The following is a 23440-nucleotide window of genomic DNA, read 5'->3' as shown; positions in this document are numbered from 1 at the left end:
TCTCATCCAGCACATGAAATCTGGCACTTACCCAAGAGTCCTTTAGGGCAGCTTTGCAGGGCTAAACCTCCAGGGAGTCTCACTAAGGCTTAGGTGGTGCAGCAGGACAGCAAATGAAGCAGGCATGAGGCATTTCTGGTGAATTCTTTGCAGAATCCTTGAGGAGGGTTCACAAATCCTTGAGCAGGCACACCCAAAATGGCCCTCGAACAATTGGGAAGGACATTCTGACCCTGACTCAGCATCAGCTTCCCTTGACCACGCCCACACATGGTCCTGGTGCATTTGAACACGTGCCACAGGTGCAAATACCTGAATGCTTCAGCAAGTGGGATGTGAGGTGCTGGCTGTCTCCTTGTGCTGGGAATACGCACCCAAGGGTGAATTTCATAGCCTTGACCTTCCTTCTGGGGCAAAACCACCATTTTCCACTGTAACTTTTCTCCCCTTGAATTTACTTTTGGCTCCAGCTCTTTCTTCCCTTATGGGGTGGGAGCATCTGCCTAAATTCATAAACTGCGTCAATATTTTTGCTGTTTTTCTAATGCTTCTCAGGATTTTTTTTCCCTCTATTCAAATGCTAAGTGTTATTTTCCTGTCCTTAGAAGATTTATTATCCTGTTTTTCATTTTCTGTTCTGAGTATGTGTTTGACACATCTTTAGTTATTAGAATAGAAGCCTGACACTGTAGGAAACAAAAAATGTTTGCCTGCATTACATTTCACATTATAAATGGTGCTTGTTCTTTGCCATACAACCAGGCTCCTTGAATAATTTTACGGTGTGCTGTTGAGAACTGTGCTGAGCCATTTGCCAGTAAATCAGCATCTCCTACAGTAAACTCTCCATGCTTTGTCAGCCACTGTATCTGGGGAATAAAATCTAATAAAAAGAATCCAAACATGGAGCAGTTACAACTTATCTCCCTGAAAAACCTACAGTGTTTTGAGTTTAGGAACCAAATATCTGCAATTTTTTGGGGTGCAGTGTTCAGTACTAAAGCTTTGAGATGTAAAGTTCAACAAAACATCTACCTTTTGCTACAAATCTGGTATCTGCAATAAAATACACTGACCATTTTTCCTGACTTTTGGGGGAGGTTCACCTCCTGAAAGCAGCAAAATTTTCAGCTTTGTTTTCAGATTTAGATGGAATTTTGGTAATGTTTAACCCTGAGCGCTTTATAAAGCAAAATAAAAAGATGGAATATCCTTCTCCTTTAATATTAAAGAGCATGAGGACACCCTAAATGTTGGAAGGGTTTTATTTGCCTTTTGGTCTTGGCATTCTGGGTACAACCATATCCTACTTTCCAGCTTGTCTTCACCAATTAATAGATGTACCAACTTATTTTATATAATTACTTGAATTTTTTTAATGGCTGCTGAAATGTGTTGATTCCAGCAGATAGTGTGTATCCAGCAATAGTATATCAAGAAAATTGCCAATTCTCATATATTCATGGCAGCACTGTGCTTCTGTGGGATAAACCTTTACTGCATTCCTCAGAGCTGCTTTTGTAAGAGGAGGGTACTGGTGGAAGTAACAAGGAGTGAAATCCCCAGAAAATGAAAATAGGGAGAGCAAAGGCAGGGTCTGTCAGAAGCAGGAAGGATTCTGAAGTATTATCCTGGGTTTTTTTCTTTGTTTTATAATAAATGTCTTGAAAGATCCTACTGTTTGACATACAAAGTACTTAAAAATGATTTCCACCAGGCTCCCAATGTCTCTGGTGCCTGACAAACTAATGTCACATGAGCAGCAATTAGTGTTGGCATTTCTTAAGGCCAAGATGTGGAACACTCAGAGCAAGCAGTGCTATTCAAAGAAACAAGAGTTTGCTGACTTTGAAGTTGTTCTGATCTTTGCAGACCAAATTCTTTTGATTGAGTTCCTTGTCTGTATTTGAGTGTTTGGATCAGTACAGGGAGTACAACCTTGCACACCCTCACGTGTCTTTGTTCCTGGTGTTGTGATCTCAGGTCTCAATTTTTCAGCACAATTTCCATTGGCCCTCTGTGCTGGCTGGTGAACATTCATTACAAGGGACACAGAGTTTTCAGTACAAGTCCCCAGTACCACAAGAACCACTTCATGTTAGGGTGGCCAAAAAGGCTTCTCCCAGGATGCTTGTTCTGTTGTGTTAATCTATCCCAGTTTGGATTCCCCAGTTGGCCGTTGGCCTCTACCCCTCATCACTCCCCCAGAGCTCCCCATTGGTCCCCGTTCCCTGGTCCTGCCTTTTCCCCACCCCCGGATAAAAGTGTGAGCTTCGGGATCACGTTGGTATTTGCCCGTGTAACCTTTGGCAGTGTAGCAGCAGTAGATGCTCCTGGCGGAACGCACACAAACGCCCTTCTCGACTCTTTGCTACCGACTGCAACACAGAACCCACCCGTGCGCCTGTGGGGGCACGCGGGACCCCACGGAGCCGGGCAGGGACGGTGGTACCCCTCTTCTTTCCGAGTACCTGCTTGATAGGAAAGTGAGAGGTTTTAAATGGTAAGAAAGGATGTTTTTTTGTTTTATAGGAGCTTGTTCTATAATAACAAGTACCAAGCTTCGAGGTACATCCTCGATCTGTTTCCTTGCTGCTTCAGCGTTCAAGGCTGGAACAGGAAGGTGGAAGGACAGATGTGTGGTACCTGTAGGTACTGTTATGCTGAAGGCCTGTGCTTTCTGCTTTCATCCCACAGATCTCTTTTAGTTCTGATTTTCTGCATAGGAATATATTTTTGGTTAAAGGAAAAAATGAGCTTATAAAACTTGGCTATTACATTTTTTTGACTGCTACTTGAAGCAGAGGGTTTTGGAGTGTTGTAAATTTGAATCTTCTCATGTCTTTTATCATCAGATGAGCTTGATAGTTTGGTACCTGTTTTGATAGCATGTTCTTCACTGTGAGTGGACAGATCTGAGCATTTCCTCCCATTATTAGGTTCTTAATATCTGTTATCATCATGGCATGAATACCTGGTCCTGCCTGTGGTGTTGACTGTTCATCGAGGTCAACACCACAGGCTGCCATGAGTGCATCACCTGCCAGGTACCTCCCGTCTGTGCTGAGCCTCATCACAAGCAAAAAATCCCAGTCCTGATCTGAATGGCTCAGGCAATGAGGCCACATTCAGCCCTTCCTAAGAGTATTGGGCTCTGTGTGCAGCCAGACTCTGCTGAGCACTGCAGACAAAGTGCTCAGGTTGGAGGCATTACCCTGGGCAGGTGTTGTGTGGGCTCTGAACTCCCAGCCTGTGTCAGCTGTTTGATCCTGGAACTTTTATCTTTTTGCTTAAAGGCTTTGTGATAAGATGTGGCTTTCTCTGGCTCCTCAGAGTCTCCTGACAGAGCTCCATGCCTGATCTGAACAACTGGGGCTAGATGTCTAAATGGCAAAACACTTAATTCTAAATTTTATTTGGGCAGAACACTTAATCCTAAATTTTATTTGGGTCTATTTCTGCTGTAATCTACGACTAAAACAAAAACCTAGGCAATTCATGGCAAGATACACTCACAAAATGGAGTTAGAAATGTTGACAAATATACTTGTGGTGTCCCAGTATGATTGCTCCCTTTCTCAATTTGCAGGGCTCCTATATTGCAGCCTAATCCAAAGTACAGCATGATTCCTTCCTAGGGCTAGTCCCTTCTATCATGTGTCTACCTCCCCTTAAATCCCTTCAATCAGCTTTCAGTAAAATAGAAAATAGGGTTTATTACTTATTAAAAGCTTTATAATGGAGGCCTGGCTTATCTTCCTTACCTTCTGTCACTGAAAAACTTGGACCAACAACTGCTGGATATTTGTCCAAATATAGATTAATGCATTGTGCATTTTATGCTCTCAGTAACTTTACTCTGCACCCTAAGCGAAGCTTAAAAGAACCCAAATAAGTAGGAGAAACAAGTTTATAAGTTATATATAGATCACTCAAACATATTGAAGGCATGTGACTTCCATTGTTTTTCAGTTCTTTATTAGCTAGGTAAAGCTAAGGTGGTAATTTTGCTGTTTTCAATTACAGAATTTGACAGTGTAGTACTTGCTGTGTGACATTTCTGTCGTGTTGTGGATTTTTCAGATTACTGCACGGTGTTGGAAGTCATTGGAAACGCTTAAAATGAAATAACTCGAGGATCAAGTATATTACAGATACGTAAACAGGATCCTGGAAATTAAATACCTTGAGGATCAAGTAATTTATATGTGTGCTAACAGGATCCTGGGAATGAAATAACTTGAGGATCAAGTATTATACTTGTGCTAAGAGGATTCTAGGTCAGGGTCACCAGCCCAAGACCCGCTGCAGACAGGGCACCTTTGTGCCAGCGCTTCTCACCAGAGCCTTCCCTGCACCTTGCACTGAGCAACCCAACTGCGGACAATTTTGGATTCCTCTCAGTTTTCCATCTCCACCCTGACAGTCCCCTGAATGCCAGTCCTGGCCTGTTCTCACTTTACAAGCTGTAATCTTTCCAAACCACACAGACCCTGGACTTTCCTGTCAGGTGCTCCTTGCACTGTTCTCTTCAGGCACAGATAAAGTAACATTGTTGTCACATTAAAACTCCCTGGCAGTTACCTCACACTTCGTATAGTGCCTGCTCTTCCATTTGGTGTAAACACTTCCTTGCTGCTGGAGCATTTTCTGGCTTCATTTTGCTTTCTGTGAACTTAAATGTGGTACAAAGTGAGCATCAGGGATGGGGTATCAGGAGGCCTGACCCCTCTCCACACTGAAAAGAAAACCAGCCTGAAAAATCCCTCAATATTCAAGAAGGTCAAACATGCGCTGTGTGAACTTGTTAAACACGTTTATTGAGTTCTTGACAGTAACCAAACACAGTGAATGACCATTATAAACTAGAAAAAAGGCATTTGCTTTTACTTGGTCAGCTCCTGCTTTATCTGTGAAGAAAAAGTATCCCTTTCACCACCAATTTACAGGATTGAATGTTTGTCCCAATAATGGCTTCAGCAAGGAAAATGGCAATTTTAAACTGAGATATGTTTCAACTGCTTTCTGCTTCTGAGCCCAGTTCCTGTTAATGATGGACCATAAAGTGGAGTTAAAGTTATACCACCTCTAAGTGCATTCCCAATTGTCATTAACTCACTTAAATGGGCTGCAAAGAAAGAAATGAAGTAAAAAAAAAAAAGAAAAAAAAGAAAAACACAAATAATGCATCCACAAGTGGTAGAGGGTTATTATTTCAGAAAGGAAAAAAGAAATCAAAGCAACTTTACTAAATTGTTAAACACATTTATTGAGCTGTTACTTGTAACCAACACAATGTATGATCTGTTGTAAAACAAGAAACAGAAAATGGATCAATTCTGATTTTGCCAAATCCTACTACAGATTTGTGACAGAGGGAAATATTTCAATTTCCTTTATATTCTGCAGTGATATATTTACAATACTTATCTCTCAAAGTCTGTCCCTTTTTAAATTAAATTAACAGAAAGATCATAACCTAGAAATAGGTTTCCTTTACAGTAGTCTTGTTCTGTCTTGTCAGTATCCATTAATGACAGTGAAATAATGAGAGCTTTCCAAGGATTACTTGGCACACAGAACACAACTCCACTTTGATGCTGTACCGAGCCACCTTTTTTCTTTTTTTTTTTTTCTTTTTTTTTTTTTTTCAATTGGGGGAGGGGGGGAGCAGAGGAAGAATTAATTTCATATGTACAAAGGCTGAAAAGTCTTTCTGTGTGACTCTAAATTAGTTCAGGAAAATTGTAATCACATTTAATGTAATACTGATTTGGTTTTTTTGTTGTTTGTTTGTTTGTTTGTTTGTTTTTTAAATGGCCACCGATCGTATGAATGGATTTTGAGGAGTTTTCCAGCACGGCAGCTCTTTTCCCACAGCACGTGGTGCACGTGAGCCCAGAGAGGGAGGTTGGGTGCATTGTAGATGATGTCAATTCCCAGAAGGAGCATTCCACTGAGGATTTGGGTTTTGCCTGCTCTGTCTCACTTACTTGAGGAGCCATTCATTTACTGGAAGAGAAACAAACAAAAACCATTATGCTTTAATAAACTCCAAATATGAAACTGGTTTAACACTGTGAATCAAATTATTTAGCACTGTGTTAGGCACTTAGGCAAAATGGCTTAAAAAAGCCAGGAGGTTCAGCTTCCTCCTCTTTCTAGAAAAGAATTGTCTGAATGACTGTTTCTTTGAAGTATTGCAACACAGTCATCTGCCTTGCTGCTGAAAATGTCCTTTCTTTTCCAGCCTTCAGTGCTACTCCTTCATAATGATGATATTACCGCTGGGAGGGCACTTCAATACCATTATTTCAGCCAGTACAGTTGTGTGCATGGGCTCAAAGATGCATGAGACACATTAGAGCTCAGTTGTGAGCCACAGCTGTGGCATTGTAAAACTCTAACTGCAGGTGACTGAGCTGCTTCATTGTTTAATATCAATGCTTGACACTACATGTAGCAATTTAGGTGTTTGTTATGGTGGTGCACCTCGAAAGTGAAATTAAGTCTTATAAATTATTAATTTTGTTTGAGATCAGTTGTCATAAAGACTAGCTCATCCCCCCCCTTGTGGGTGAGTAAACCAGAGCAAAATGCACTTTTTAAGGTGAGAAGACTTTAAAATGAGGCTAAAAAACCAAGGGCCTGTCCTATTTGCTTCTAAAAACATATTAGATGTCCCAGGCTATTTTTTGTCATGCTTTTCCTGCACATTTCCTCATCTATTTCAAGTGTGTGGCATTTGACTGACACAGTTATTCCCCTAGATCTGGAGTTTTATGTGTTTTTATTTGTGTGCTTTGTCATGCCCTTGGATTTCTCAAAGAAAGGAGCTCAGTGCAAGCATGGAAGGGGTTATTCTGGAGGTGGAACGTACCTCTATACTGTAGTTTCTGTGCTCTATTGTTTGGACAATCTTTTCCCTGTAAACTAAAGTTGATATTGGTTCGGATACATCGATTGTTGAGAGGCTGGACTGGTCTGAAATTGTCGCTCATGCTCAGAAATATCTGTGATGGTTGATTCTGGCTTAGCAGTCGTAAAGAATGCATCTATAAACACAAAACAAGGGGTTTTTAGTATTGGTCTTTCCTGTAAGTAAACAACATACAACACTATAAATAGGTAAGTTAATATTTGGAAGTAAAGCAGAATTTCAGTAAAACAGAATTTAAGTTAACGCTGACAGTTTGTAGTCAGAGGTAACTTAAAACCATTCTTTGTGTGCTCCTGTTTCTGACCCCCATTTTAAACAAGAGTAACCAGTTTTGTGGGGAGCCAATGAAAATAGTATTGAGGTGTCCTTGGGTGAGCAGGAAACAAACGGAATCCACAGCGCTGGATGGCAGCAGCTGGTGCAAAGCAAATGAACTTGATGAATGACAAGAGCTAATTTCCTGAATCGCTGTAGCTTTCAGCTGAGAAGCCAGAGCTTTGGTTGTTGTTACTCAAGAACCAGGTAGGGGCAGGCAGGATGGGAAGGAAAACTGACAGTGATGCTGCTGAAGTCGTGAAATTAATGATGTTAAAAAGTGAGAGCCTCTCTCTGCTGACAGGTCTGTCATGATACTGTCTGTGCTGTGACTGTGAGTGTTCCTACAGCAGACTCTGGCCTTCTTCTGAGATGGTTTCACAGCACAGAGGGAATTACTGAATCATCCTGTGCATCCAGCACTGGTTGGCAGAAATGGCTGTTATAGTGACTATGCAACTCATAATTGATTCAAGTCAACCAAAATCAGAGAGGGAAAAAGAAGTTTCAAGTTACAAACCAGAAATCCTCAATATTTTGGTTTAAAGATATAAAAAGAAAGTATCTTCCCCATCAGTGTACAATTTAAGAGGTTAGTTTATGGCATTTAATTGGGAAATCCAGTAGATGGGTTTTATGTACTGGAAGTTTTAGCAGCTTCTAGGAAAAACTTGAGCTGGGCATTGCTCTTTCAGTCTGAGTACACAACATAATTAGTAAGTTTCCACAAAATCCATTTGCAGCACTAATAATGGAGGATATAAATAACCATTAAAGCATGACAAGGAGCAAGTATCATGAGGTTATAACCTATAGGTAGCAGCACAGACTGGAAATATTCTAATCCTTACTTTGCACATTAAGGTTCTACCTAAAAATGTTGCTTGCAGGAAAATATTCAGGTCCTGTGTTTGAAAAGTTCACAATACTCAGCATTTTTGCCTGTGCTTAGCTGTGTTGTTCTCCCAAATCACCAGTTTACAAAAGAAACAAAGTGCTTTTTCTGCCTCCAGACTAAACTGGACACAAGGAATATCACAAAAATAAAACATCTCAGGCTTTTAAAAGTCATCTTATTTACAATATTAATATGATTTTAAAACCCAAAGTGATATTTGGGGTTGTTTTCTTGTTCCTCATTTCATTTCTCAGGCCAGATTTCTTCTGCTGCCTGCGTGGGGCAGGCAGATGGTGGTTCAAGTATTCCTTGGGGTTCCAGCACGCAAGAGAGGAGGTTTTAGTTCATCTCACAGCTCTTTAGGCAACTCACTGAAGGGAACTCTGGAGAAGAGGGCAAAGTGTTAAATTTGCTGTTTTCTGATGCCAGGCATTGGATTGTAAGCGAGCTGTACAGAAATGTAGTTTTGGAGACTTTTCCACTGATGTGTTTCCTCAACAGCTTCCTTTTGGATGTGAAATGTGTTTTCTCTTGCATAATTTCTTCTGCTTCTCTCTAACAGGGGCTTCAATATGTCAATGTGATTTTTCCAACAATATTTGTGGTGTATATCCTGTAATTTCATTCTATACCAGAAAGCATCAGCTTATTTTATTTCCAGAAGGCTCCAGATACTGTATCTCTGTCACATTAATGTGCTATCAACATGTATTTATTCAGACCTAGGAATGGCCTCTGTTATCCTTAATAACCTCAGTTACGTTTGTACAACACTGCTGTACTTGTTTTAGAGTCCCCAAGTAACAGTTCACAGCATCACAGAATAATGCAGCTGTGAACAGACTGCTGGAAACCACTTGTTTCAAACCCTCACTGAAAACAGGGCCCCCCCTCAAAGTTTGTGTATATAGATACTGACGGAACTCTAAACAGTTAAGATTTTTAATTTGAAAAAAAACCTCTTCGATGCTTTTGCAAACTGTATAAATTGCATGCAGAGATCCCTACAGCACAAGGCTTGAATCTCATTTTTTATGTAAAGCTATAAATATTATGTTTAAAATATTATTTTGTACCTATCCTAGATTGAGTAATTTGTAAATTGCTTTACCTGCATCCTTGTTATGTAGACAGGTTTGTTCATTATTATCCAGCTTGCTGTTTCATAGCAGGGCGGAATTGTCATTGACCCATCATATGTAATGAAACTAGATGTCTCTGGATAAAGTTCCTCAATATTAAGCCCCTGTAGTAAATATGCATCATCTGGAGAACAAAGGAGGAAAACAAATCAAGTAGAACAGTAGCATCACAAAAAAACCCCAAACCCAAAACAACAAAAACAAACAAACCCTCCCCCCCCCCTTCATGTCTCCTAGTTCCAGAACATGATGTTCAGTTTTACCAAAGAATGAAGTTTAACAGATGCACATTTCTGTATGCTCCAGCAGATTAGACAAGAACAAGTAACACAAGTAGCATCCCTGACACTGCTGGGTGGAGCTGCACTGAGGTTCACATTCACACATTGAGAGCTGAGCACGGGCTCTCACAGGGGAATTCTGAATCACATTTAGGGACTGGAGTCAAAGGCTTCTTGCAGTTGCAGTTATTGATTGAGAGGCAGAAGCCTTTGGAGAATGCTGACTTTCCATCTTTTGGGGTGATTAACAATTTTTGCTCAACAAAGCCTTGGGAAGGCGAAGAGAGTTAAAACTTAATTGTCCTTCTGGCATGAGAGGAAGTTGCAGTGAATGTGTGATAATAAAGCTGCTCCATTAAACCTCCTGGCCTTGCATGTGTACAGTGGGGTGGGTGCAGTGCCAGCTCCCTCAGAAAGCTCAGCTCCGGGTGGAAAGCTTGCTGGGAAGCAGCACCAGGGTCCCTGCCTTTATTGTAAGGTTCCCTGGGAATTAATGAGGTGTATTCCTCTCCAACAGCATTTATTTTGTGGATATGTACCAAAATATAATGAGATACGGTTCTATCTTTCAAAATCCATCAGAGTTCCTCAGTGTTTCCTGTACTACCTGCACTATTTCCCTTGGGTAATGCTGGCCCTACAGTACTTTTGGCAGTGCTGTCAAAGCTAAAACTCAGATTTTCCTGCCAAATCTTAGGCTGTACGAGTTCATCCACTCAGGGATAAACATCTTTTATTACTGATACACTGCTGCTTGTGTGTGTCTCGGAGAAAGCCGGGGTGGTTATGAGTTGTAACATTGTGAGATCTCTTCAAACCCTTTCACTCCTGTGTGGTGTCTCCAATTTGGTTCATTTGCAGAGGGAACATTAAAATGCAGGCAAGGAAATTGCACACTGAGGTGCATTCCCTCTTTCAGTGCTCAACAAGGGCTGGCCTTGATTTGCAGAGAAATCCAAATGATCAAGGAAATGTGTAAGAGCTAAAAAAGAAAGGCATAATTTAACTTGAATTTAACATATTGTATCTGAAGGACAAAACTTAGATGAGCAAAAGACTTGTCTCGTACAATCTAATGGAAAGAAAAGAAAGGCTGCAGACTATTGTCTTGGGCAACAGAAAATCAAAGAAAACAGGCAGAGCAAATATGACCTTGTTTTTTCTTTTAACACAGCACAGTCAACATGGTACAGGGTTTTGGGGCAGCAATATTGGCAGCTACAGCATCAGTTAAAGTGTCAGGGTGAGAGTGTAATGTTCCTGCCTCATTGACCAGAGCCTTGCTGTTATTTCATATTTTAAATGTGTTTGTTATTTTACAAAATAAAATCTTGGCATGTTCTCTCATGTTTGTCAAAAATAGAGCCCTCTGCCCTGTCCCTGCAGCTTGAGCCAGGGTGATTTTCCTGCTGCATGGCTGGCTGGATCCTCAAGCAGAGGGGAAAGTGCCATTAGCGTCTGGTAGGTGGCTGACTGTCACCTGTTTTAATATGCCCAGGCTTCACTGGCCCATGGCCTGTGATAGCCTCTTTCTAAACCCAAATTTTCCTGACAGAAGCATGAAAACACTGTCAAAACACAGTTATATTTGAACAGGTAGAGACGACTGAATACATCTGTGTCCTATTCATTAAAAACATTATTTGCAGTGCACTGGTAATTTTGCTAGAATTGCATCAGAAGAGAAGGGATGGATTTTTTTCATGCCAGCGCCTGTTTTCATGAGTCATCGCACACTTTTCCCTTTCCCACATGAACATCCTGTTCATTATTTATAAGCCATGGAGCATGGTGTGTTTAGCACCAAGTGGCACAGAGTCAGGCAGAAGAGATCCCTAAGGACCAGATCTGTTTTCTCACAGCCATATTGGCTTCAGCTGGGCTAAAATGATTTAAACCAGGCAGAATTTGCCCTGAAATGTTTACTAGGAGATGGAAAGCTAACTGAAGATTAATACAGATGAGGGATATCGATATGGAAAACTGGAGGAAAATACCACTTCAGGAAAGTGGAAGATAGGGGTGAATGAAACAAGAGTTTGTCCAAGAAAAAGCAGTACCTATTAATGCCTGTATATGAGTTACATTCCCATGGGAAGTCAGATGACTCTATGAGAGAAGACTACACAATAAGGATTTGGTTGCCAACATTATTCCCATGAACAGGTCTGCCCTTTCCCACATCTTGGTAAGGGTTTCCTGCTCCGGAGCTGAAGCAGTCGTGGTGGGTCAGTATTAACACCAGACTGCAGCACTTCAAAGTCTTGCTTATATTTACTGCAAATATGTTCAAAATGCTCAAAATCACTACATGTGATCTCCTGCCAGTGACAAACTTCTTTTCCTAAACCCATCCAGCCTTTCCTAGGTCCTCTGCATCATTCCTATCTACAGCCCACAATCTGTTTCTCTTGATCTGCTGGTACCTTAGGGTGATTTCCAAACTCAGGAACTGTTCTCTCGACAAATTAGATTTAATTAGATTTCACACTCATTTACATAAAGGCCTTGACTCTGACAATTTACTTAGGAAATTATGGAAATCCTTTTATCCCTAGATTTGTAATAAATGTATGGGGTTGGCTTTCACAGCAAATTCTTGTATGTTCTCTTTATAATAATGCTTGTTATAGGGAATTGAGTGGAGGAAGGTACATTTGATTTTAAAGTTCATATCATGATAATCCAGAAGAGGATCTAGGTTAGATTTACAGGGTAAGGAATGTAGAGATCCTCAGTTTCTCTGCTTACCAGACAATGACAAGACCAAATTTTTATGAGGAGTTTTGTGAATCTAAAAAGTTACTTTTTTTTTCCTATGTTAAGCAAACACTGGGTGAAAGCTCATGTAGCATAACTGTTTTGAAAGAAAACTAACTTATCCCCTCAAATGGCAGACTTAACAAGGAATAATACAGCTTTTGAGAGATCCACACAGCTTCTGACTAAAGGCTGCTTGAAAGAACCCTTGTTTCAGCTTGCTCACAGTAGATTCTTTGGGCTGCGATAACAGAATAAAATAAGCATTTAAAATCTCCTCAAAAATTCCTTGGGGTCCACTTTACTTCACTGTAGCCATTAATATCTAAGGGTAGAAATTTCCCTTTTAATGCATTTTGCCTGTGGAAATTTCATGCAGCAGGAGAGATAGCACTTAATGTTGTTGCTGTTCTTTAAACAAAAAAACCACCTTTATTTATGTTATGAACTGTCCTGACTCTGAACCAGTGTTCCATTTATCATTCCCTCCACACTCCTCTTGAGCACACTGGGCCTGGGCATTTTGTCAGCACCGTGCTGAGTACTGACTTCAGGAGTGGAGCCGTAAAGCAGAAGCTGAAAAACTCCAGCTGCTAAAGGCACACTAGAAATCCTTGCAGTGTAAGAGGTAAAATTAGTTTTCAGCAATGATGCTATAATCCATCATGCAAGACAACTGCAAAATTACTTTCAATAACACTTCCACGTTTCCAATTTACACTAAAAATTCCCAGTCAATACTTGTTACTACAGTAAGTAACCCAATGCCCTGTGGAATATTGTGTGCATTGTGTGCCTACCAGGGGTTTAATTTGAACAGATAAACTTAGCAAAAACAGTGGTTACAAATTAAAGCAATTCTGTTAATCACTGCTTTTCCAGCCTGTGTTTCGTGTGCTCATCTTCATGCGAAATTTCATGTAGTAAACCCAAGTTAGATGTGACTGGAATTGTCTTTCCCTTGTATGGAGACAAAACAAGCAATGGGAGGTTGTGGGATGCTGACAACTCCAGAGAGGAGTAGTTCTCACTGTAAATGCAGCATCCAAATGAAATATTTGGTATTGGGAAGGTGTGGCCCCATGGGAGAACATGTGGTTGATCCCCAGACAGAAGCTGGGAATATGGAATTTGTGGGTGAAAGAGCTGGAAAAAGCACACATAGCTTTAACAATAATTCCCTGTTTCCAGGATGCTGCAGCAGTGCTGGTAGGCAGGAAGCTCTTGCAGAACAGCATTGTTGTGATTTTGCAAGGAATCAAGACAAGCAGTTTAAAAGTGGGACTGATCTGCTTCTTCCATGCAGAGAAGATGGCATTTGACACTGATAGAACAATCCGGAAAAAACATTCTGAGGAGAACCCTCTGTTGCCTTCCTTTCCATAGGTATTGTAGAGAACTGAGTTTTATCATCATAGAAGCCTCTTATTTGGACCAAAGATGTAACAAGATTTGTTAACTGTCAGGTAAAATCAGAGAAACATCAGTGGGGTGAAAGGTATGTGTGTTGTAGGAGAGGACAAGGAACTATTTGTGTTGTCAGTTCGCTGTGTACTTTCTGAAAGTTAAATTCTGGTGTTGTTGAACTTAAGAACTTCATGGCAGCTTGGAATATTTGACAAAGGAAATGAGGTTTTCAGGAGAAGAGGTTTAATTTGTTACACATACTTTTCATTACTCTCTCTAAAATATCTTAATTAAGCTCCAGTTTTCCACAAGGTCAATATACGAACATGGAATTATTGAGGATCATCAGTTTAAGGCTTTCCAAATGTGAATACAACAAATATACAAGCTATGTTAATGACCTCTTTCTGTATCAGTTAAATGCAGCAGTTGTTGAATAGGAATGTTCTAACTTTTCTGTACAAAAAGAAAACACTGATGAATACTAAATCCAGTTAATGGTGCAGCATCTTGACATAACCAGATTCGATATAATCTCGGCTGCTCCACACATCCCTTTTATTGCTAACAGTAGGCAGTTTCTCCTGAGCATTCTGTGTGAATACAGTATATGTATGTGTCAAATATAATTTCATTAATCTGTTGCACCTTCAGACATAAAACAGACTTTGAAATTCAAAATTCATTTGATAAAGTGATGACCGAACGAGATTTTTCACATTCTTGAGTTTATCTTGTAGAGTTGCTGGCAATGCAAACCTGGAATTTCTGCCCATAATAAAGTGCCTCTTATTTCAAGATCACTAAATGTGTTATCTGATACTGAAAGAATACAGCTCTTACCAGAGGAAATGAAAAGAAACTTACTCTTATATGTTATTCTCGTTATGGTGTCTCTGTTAAGCATACGATTTAGAAATGGATTTGATGATTCAGATACCTACAGAAGAGAAAATGGATAACGTCAAAATCTTCTCACAAACATTTCCTTGCCAGAACTGCAGCTCTTCCACGTGTGCACACACACCCTCACTCTCTGATACTCCTCCAACTGGGTTCTGCCTTTTTTTCACTGTTATGGGAGAAGGAAATAATTACTTAGTTGTTTTTCTAATGAAGCTTGATAGAAAGTTGGTAAAATAAATAAAACACAGGGATGGGAGAACAGGGTGAACAGAAATTACTGCCTGAATAAAAGCATGAGCACAGGATTCTTCTCCAACAGCTTTGATGGAATTTGCAGGTGGTTGATATGCTAGCCAGGATTTTAATTAGTATTCTATTATTTTATTTATTAATAAATATAATTTCCTTGCATCAGACTATTTTAATTGCAAATTAAAGCTCTCTTCTTCTGGTTTATGTCTGGGTAACATATGAGGTAACAGCTCATGTTCAGGTGGAATTTCCCACGTATCAGATTCTGCCCCCTTGTTGCCTCTTCCCTGTTGCTCAGCAGCCCCGAGCAGAGCCTGGTCCATCCTCTGACACCTCCCTGCAGGTACTTCTAAATATTGACAACAATCTCTCTGTCTTCTCTTTAATTTTTCCCTTTTTCATGAATTCAAGTCAGTTTTTTGGGTCATAATACAATACATTTTGGATTAAAAAAAAAAAAGGGTAGCCTAAATATCTTTCTTAAATATTAGATCTGTGTGAAAATTGTCCTTTTATATCTAATTATTCGGTGTGCTCTGTGAAATGCATACTTTAATTCTGAGGCTAATGCTTTGTTAGGAGCTTTATGAAATGGGATTAGAGTACTAAGGGGAACTATAGATATCCCATACCTAAGGTGTGATGAGGTGAATTTCAGCATTACTCAGAAATACACACTTTTTTAGACTGATGAACAGAGCTACATAATGGCAGAATATTAACAATATTTGGAGGGGAGAAATACATTCTTTATATAAAATTAGAGAAAAGGTTTCTCCAATGTAATTAAAGAGGTTTGAGAAAACCATGAAGTCCTGAGTTCAGTGTTAGATCGCTATAAATTATAGACATAAATATGTACCTTGAATGCAACGGGATGGAGACTAAATAAAATATTCACATGTCTTTGTAGTTCTGTGAAATGGAAGATATTAGAAGTTCTACTTTAACGTTCTTTCAGTTTTGATAGTTTAAGATGTTTTAAATAACACTGAGAAAAACTGATTTTGCTGGCTTTGACACATCAGCATGATATGCCCTCTTTCCCAGGGCCTCAACCTACTAGAAGAGACTGGATGAATAACACTTCATGAAGAAACACAAAATCTGCAAAGCTAGTAACTTCTGTCATACCCATTAAAAGTGTTAAGAGTGATGTTTGTGGTGTAAGGGATTTTTTCCCCCCTTATCCCTTTTAATTTCCCTTCTATTGGAAAAGCTTTGGAGCAGAGATGGTGTGCTCAGTTCAGGATGAAGCTGTCTCTGGATTCCAGATCAGAGCCTCTGGGCATTGCTGTAGCATAATGAGGAGTCTAACTCCTACATTTACAGTTCAGGGAAAAGTTTACTGTCTATATATTAGGAATCTGTAGTACTGAATACTTACTTTCATAAATATGGAAACTACCACCAACCCATTAGGACTCTTTGCAGCTTCTGTGACATTTGTGTACAGCTCATGGTTATAGTGGATCAGCTGAACCTAGAAAAGGGTGAAGGGAAGGATTACAATTAACCAGCGGCAAATCATCCCATACAGCATTTGCAAATACTCCCCACACACCCCTCAGTTTGCATCAGGATTCCATCTCTGCTTTGGGTACTTTGTAGCAGGGTAATTTTTCAGGCATTTGCAGCATGTGTGATTTTAATAATTTCAGTCACCCTCTGGCTCCAACTGGTACAGCAGCAGCGTGTCTTCTTCTGAATTGCCAGCCAGTGAATTCACCCACATCCAGTTACAGATTGCACTGCAGGGGCTGACATCATTTCCCTGTTCCAGCAGCACTTGCCATGGGCACCAAGTAATCTGTACTCTGCAGCCTCAAGCCAAGCACAGAGGAATCAGGGGTTGAAATATTTGAGGAAACATATGGGATATGAGTTTGGAACTGTTAAAACCAGCACTTGCAGAATTCAAAATACTGATATTCGTTGGCCCCAGATTCTGCAAACTTGGTAACAAAGGCTCCTACAGGTAAGCAGTTACTATATTATTGTTAACCAGGTTCTCCTTAGCTCCTGCAGCTTTCCTTCTGCTTTTTAGTTTTATGACTTGCTGGAACTTTTAAATTACAAAGGCACAGTTCCCTTCTCTCACTGCTATGTAAATATCTTGCCCAGAACCTCGGTATTTGATTTGGCTGGGATCACCAGCCACTGCTACCATTTACATTGCAATTTGTAGCTTTTTTTAAAAAAAAGATGAACAAATGTAATGAACTCCGGTGGCAGTTAAATACTTCTGAACAGATGAAAGTCTAGTCAGCTTTATTTAGCCTAAGGATCTTTCTTAGTTTTCAGATGTCAATTAGAAAAGGAAGGTTCTTGTTCTGCCATTGTCAGAATTTCAGCAGCCTGATGTTCACATTTTAAAATCAGGTCTGTCTTTCATGTGCTGATAATTCTAAAGGCTGTCCAGAGAAATTCCTGGACTTTCATCCTGTGAACAAGATCGGGATTAATTTGGTTTATATCTGGTAATCTTTGTAACTGTACAAATGGTCCAAGACTAAGAGTGCCAGTAAAGAAATGTCATTATAATGTGCTGCCCATGTTTATAATGAGGGAAAAAAACAACCCCTAAACCTCACTGAAACAGGGTTCAATGCCTGCATTGGTGACATTGTCTTTTGGATGAACGTGAGATCTGGTTATTCAGTAGTGAAACACAAAGGTGAGGAGTTTTCTGCAGGAATGATGTCCCTACAGGATCTGCTGTGCACAATCGAGTTACACAGACTAAACCTCACTTTGCCACTCAAAAACCTAAGTCCACCAATTCGTGTGCTGATCTGAATTATAGCAGCATCCCAAGTTATATGTAACCTACACCATTATTATCTCAGTCCAAGCTAAGGTGAGAAATAAATGACGTGTTCAAACAGTTCTATTTCCCACATTCTGCCCTGGCTGCAAAATGTATTCTTCTTGTAAGTAAATTACTCAGAATCTGAACTCATAAGCTTTATATAAAAGTCCCCTAGGCATTGTCCTCTCACCACCCCCCAAATCCCTTTGTGATGCTGTTTTAGTGCTTGGACATTGATGTAAAAAGGGGCAATGGAAATTCTGAAAGAGAAAATTTGCATTGGTAAGATCACAAGATTTTTGGTGCGTAGCTTTGCTATTTACAGCCAGCAGTTCACAGACCAAAAAAATCAGGTGAGGGTCAAAAGTACTGCTATGATGTGTTAATTTCAATTACTTTAGTCCTGTGTCAGTTGGGAACTATTGGTTGTTTTTTCTACAGTCTACCCAGTTGGCATTTTTTTAAGGCAAGCAAACAAATCAAACTGCAGTGAAAAAGTGAAAATGTCAAAGGAGCAAGTGGAGTCCTCTACCAAATTCTGACAGTCAGAAAGCAGGACAAGTGAAGGTCTCATAAAGAATTAATGATGGCATTTACTCTACAGCACACAGGAGTTACAATGCTTGTTAGTCATCATTTGTGGTACTACTGAATTTCAGTAACACCACTTTTCTGGGGACCGTGCACTCACTGAAATTTTTTGGCTTGGTCACATATTTTTCTTTTTACGTACAACTCTTCACCCTGGCAGCCAAAATAACTTGTGAATTATCAAGGAAATAAGTGATGACATCTGCTTTAGACTAGACCTTCTTTTGTACAAAGTCCCAGAATAACAATGAATTAGATAAACTCATTTTACATAACAAACCAAAATGCTGAGTGCAGAAGTGGGTAAAGGCAAGGGCCAAGTTCTCCTTTCACCCAGGAAACCTGAGTCAACATCAAACTCTTGTTTTGACTGATGGAACTTATGGAAATAAAACCCCTCAGCTATATACAACCACATACAGGATATTTGTCCCAAACAAAGGTCTTAGTGCCTAATGAAGAGAGACTTTTTTTTTCTTCTCAAACCTGTCACTTTCTCTGTGTTGGAATTGTATCCTTCTTCCTTGTACCCAAATTAATTTTAAAGCTGTTTCCATGGTACCATGGTTAAATTCATTAGGTTTATCTTTTTTTAAAAAAAGGTTGACCATCCAAGGAGACATCATTTTCAAAGTTTCTCACATGGAACAGGCTAATTTTGAAAGATTCAAATGAACAAGTGTCTTAAACACAGAATACAACAGGATAAAAAACATAATCCCCTATTAAATTCCCTCTGAGAAGAATTTCTTTTAAGTTGCCTGAAATACTTGTAAACTTTTGGTCTGTATAAAATATTACTGGAGTCTTCCACAAAGGTGAAGCCACATAAGTAAAATTGCTCATATATGAAAATCTCACTTTTCAAATGATGACACTGTATTAAAAGCACATCACAACAAGAGCAGACTTACAATGCTGAAAGCACCCTTTGAGTTTAGGTTGGGTTTCAGGGCTCAAAGACAATACAGAATCTTGTTCTAACCCATTGATTTACTTTGGAAGATCCCCCCTTTAAGATTAATTTGCCACAGAATAACTGATAGCTTTGTTTTCCTCCAGTTACAGTTCTATTTTGCAGGAAAAAGAAGAGAATTAAGATTAATTACTCTCTTTTAGCTGGTGAAAAACCAGAATATGGCCTTGTTCCATCACCCAAGAATGTGCATTGGACCAGAACCAGAACTTCTTAGCCTCTCAAGACTGCCCATGTTCTGCTGCAGCCAAACATGGAGCAATAGGAAACTCAGGGAATTTAGAATGTTGCAGTACTTCACACACATTTTTCCACAGTCCTCTTGGGAATAATAGAATACCCTTCATTCTCACTTGAAGAGTTATAATTGAGTACATAAACATTTTTGATTTGTAAATGACAAGGGAGGTAAAGCATGAAGTAAATGGCAGCAAGGAACAGCTCATCTGTAACCATAATATTTGTATTATGCTGCGCTACCTGATAAACTGTTGGGATACCTCGCTGAGAGCAAGCAGAGTATGTTTCCAGCACAGCAGGGAACAAAAGCAAATGAAATTGCTCAAGAAGACAGGTTAAATGTTTGTTTTGATTCAGAGTTCCTGTAAGAAGTGTCTAAGATATCATTAAGGAAAATAATTACGCATTTTTGTTTATCCAAAGTTTAATAAAAACAGCAAAAGAAATGTAGTTTCTGCATGGTGGGTGCCCAGTGAGGAAAATAATTTTACTGAGTTAAAAGCTATTAACAACAACAGTTACTCCACTGTCAAAATATAGTTGGTCTTACAGGTCTTGTAAAACCCTTTGGAAAGAGCAGTAATGCCGCATCACTCAAGAGTTATTTATGGCATTAATTTTGTGGGCATGAACAGGTATGAGATCAGTGCAATTTGTGTGACTGACAAAACTATTTTTAAAATTGTCCTAAATTAAATTAAATGTACCTCCTGCTTTGTGGAAAGGCACAGCATCAGCTGTGAGAGCATGGACCAGCTCCTCAGAACCTGTGGTCCTGATCTGTCTTGTTTTCCTGGACCAATCCCTGGCAGTGGTGCAGGGGAATTTTCTTATCTTTGAAGAACAAACCCATCTTCTCATGCCCAGGGTACCCAACCGTGGAATGTGAGTGTTTGACAAGGTGGTGTTACCCACATCCTGATTAATTAATCCCCAGATCGGCCTTTTATTCTTTATGTATAAGCTCACAGCAGTGAGGTGCTCTTGCTTTCTTTATACACTGGTAACATGAACTGTACGTGATCACCTGTACTTTCAGCAGTTTACTTTGCATTTTAGCAAACTACTGCAGTTTTAAGATTAAAATTGGTTACAAGATTAACTTTGCTATGTTAAACCAAGGAGAAAAACTGCAAAAAACCAGTTGCTTGAAATAATTTTTTATCTCTGACTCTCTTTGATGTTCTCTTTATTAAAACTGCAGTTACTTAGGCTGTTGCTGACATGTGGTTTGTGCATTGTTTTGTGTTTTTACTGATTTTGACAGTTATTTTGTGATTTAAAAGAAATGTATATAAAGAACTGGTTTAATAGAAAGGCTTGTCATCCACACTTATAGCTATATGCCAGCAATTGTATCCTAGATAAATAAACAATATTAGAATTATTTTTTTACTTAAAAGAATAAGACTAAGAATGCATGGAAAGGACTCATTTTTCTCCTGCTTCTGAGCAGACAGCTGTGCAGAGAAATGCAATAATCATGCAGTAAAGTGGAAATGCAGTTGGGTTAACTACACTTGGCTGCAGAATCTACTTTATTGGAAATAATGGCATGCTTGGAATTATCACTGAAGCTACAAATGGTGTCTAACCATTTCATTAGAGCAGTTGGTAACAAGAACTAACTTGCAGTAAAGGGTTTTCAACAGGGAGCCTTACCCTCAGGTAACCCCAGGGTTCCTTGGTAGCTCGTTCACATGGGGAGTTACTTTCAGCATGTATTATGGCTCCTAAAAATGAATATATAATATATATATAAAAGGATCTGCCATAACCTGCTTTAGGGTTGAAGTAGTTATCTCTAGTTATTTCTAGATGCCATTTGGGCTGCTGACCTGGTATCTTACACTGATAAGGCTCTAACAGAGCCTTATTCCTTGTTTATATGCAACCACTGCAGCTAGAAAATGTTAAAAAAAAAATGACCTGAATGAAATGTAGAAGATTAAGTCTTTCTCTTTAATATTTATATATACTCTGATTTCTTTCCTAAGTCTTACTTTAATTTACTTGCAAGTAGGAAACAAGACTAGTTTAGATAGTATTTAAAACTTGATGTTTCTCTTAAGCATCCCCAGGACTAAAATAAAAACTACAAATTACTGGCTGAGGAGACCAGATTGGTTGTGCATATCTCAGAATTTGCTCTCAGGACTTTCACCTTTGTGCCAGCACCAAAAGATTAAGTAAATGATAGGCTGAAAAAGTAAAAGCAAGAGGTGATGGATTCCTGCCATCCAAATGCTGCTGGAACTGTTGCAAGTGTCACAACCATTTGTACTCTCTTCTGCACAGCAGGAAATGCAAGGAAGGAAGAATCCAAACTGAGCCCCAGAGGTACAGAGGAGTTCCTTGGCTGCTGGTTGCTGAGTGACTCGGGGAGGGTTTTTGACAGGGGAGTCATTGCTGAGCCAGTTGCTCCAAACATGGATATTTTTGGCTGACCTGCCACTCAACCATTCTTGTCACTTGTCGTTAGCAGATGAGCAAGAGCTGGGTAAACATAAATAAATGACACTGCTCTGCAATTCACTTTGTGTGAGGATCAAATTGAAGTTTGAGGCTCAAATGTTTAATGTTGATTATGTCTTGGCTGATGCAGAATTTCACTGCGAGCTGTTATTTGGCACAGACCCAGTCCATCATCTACAAAAGTTGTATCTTAAGAGAGAATAGGGGTAATGTAGGAAAAAAGCCACTATTAGATGAGTCTATCATCATTTCTGGATTCATGCAGGATTTTCTGACTAAACACTGCATTTAAATTGTTTTCTCATTTTAAATACAACAGATGCTCAGACACCATGATGATGAACTCAGTATAAACGCTCCATTTGGTAGATTCAGTTACATAATGGTGCTCTGAATTTCTGAGAGAATTCTGTGTTTCTTTAGCAATCAACCCAGAAAGCAGCAGAAAATGGTTCCTGCATGTCAAGAACGTGGGGAAGTGGTGATTGATGCTATTTCTGTTGTTCAGTGCATTGCCCTGAGACATTGAATACAAAGGACACCAGAGCAGGTCACTGACAGAGGAATTAGCAATTCAAGCCTTCTCCAAAAACCACCAGAGCTCTCAGTCCACCTTGCCAAAGAACCATCTGTAGCTCCATTTCTCTTCAGGGGCTGGGCATGATGGGCAACCGCAGACAGAGACACATCACAGACTGATGAATAAAAGGATGAGCAAAAAAAAGTTAAGAGAATTTGGTCTAGTGAAAATCTAGATCTTACCCTTTTTGTCCTAATTTCATCATCTAGTAAGAAAAAATAAAGTTTAATATACCTGATGTTAACTAACAAGTAAAGGTTAGTGTTAGGATTCCAAACCAGAAGCAGAAATAAGGCAATTATCAGTTTTACCTGCTCTCTTGAGCATAGAAGTGTGTTGTAAATTCAAAATGTTATTTTCCTATTTGTGACAAAAATGAAACATGGGATTTGATATTTTTAAAATGCCAACAATGTGTGTATATGAGGAAAGGACGGAATAAAACTGAGGATCTATTTTAAGAAGCTGTTGGTACTGTCCACTGGAGAGGATGTTGTAGCCAGGTGGGGTACAACGTACCTCTTCTCCCAGGTAACAAGCAACAGGATAAGAGAAAATTACCTCAAGTTGTACCAGGGGAGGTTTAGATTGGATTTTAGGAAAAAATTCTGGAAGAAGGCTGCCCAGGGCAGTGGTGGAGTTGCCATCCCACAAGGACGTGCGGATGTGGTACTTGGGGACACGGTTTAGTGGTGGGCTTGGGAGTTATAGGGTAACAGCTGATTAAATTGAAAGATCTTTTCCAACAATTCCATGATTTTTTTTTTCTCATGCTCTTCTCTCAAGAGTGTCCTTCCACTTCAGTGACTGGGTTGCTCACCTATGACTTAAGAAAATTATGTTCAAGTCCTACTCTGCCTTTGAG

General features: G+C 39.5%; 1 protein-coding gene and 1 long non-coding RNA gene across 3 annotated transcripts in view; one reads left to right on the top strand and one right to left on the bottom strand.

The window, feature by feature from the left end:
• Window positions 1–2052: 2052 nt before the first annotated feature.
• On the top strand, window positions 2053–5158 carry LOC116453482. Its single transcript, XR_004243832.1, has 2 exons — window positions 2053–2503; window positions 4084–5158. It is a non-coding gene; the product is annotated as an uncharacterized LOC116453482 (long non-coding RNA).
• Window positions 5159–5249: 91 nt separating this feature from the next.
• The window catches only part of CA10 (carbonic anhydrase 10), a 187967-nt gene continuing 169776 nt past the window's right edge, over window positions 5250–23440 (bottom strand). For both annotated transcript variants that reach the window (XM_032128966.1, XM_032128967.1), the window contains exons 6-10: window positions 16289–16384; window positions 14611–14683; window positions 9265–9419; window positions 6881–7055; window positions 5250–6012 (exon numbers count right to left, since the gene is read on the bottom strand). In XM_032128966.1, the coding sequence (XP_031984857.1) occupies window positions 5990–6012; window positions 6881–7055; window positions 9265–9419; window positions 14611–14683; window positions 16289–16384 (522 nt within the window). In that variant the 3' untranslated portion in view covers window positions 5250–5989. The remainder of the gene's footprint in view (window positions 6013–6880; window positions 7056–9264; window positions 9420–14610; window positions 14684–16288; window positions 16385–23440) is intronic.

The sequence above is a fragment of the Corvus moneduloides genome, chromosome 19, assembly GCF_009650955.1.
Source record: "Corvus moneduloides isolate bCorMon1 chromosome 19, bCorMon1.pri, whole genome shotgun sequence".
In the NCBI taxonomy this organism is placed as follows: Eukaryota; Metazoa; Chordata; class Aves; order Passeriformes; family Corvidae; genus Corvus; species Corvus moneduloides.
Note: the sequence above shows the minus strand (reverse complement) of the source record. Positions and strands in the feature narration are given on the sequence as shown.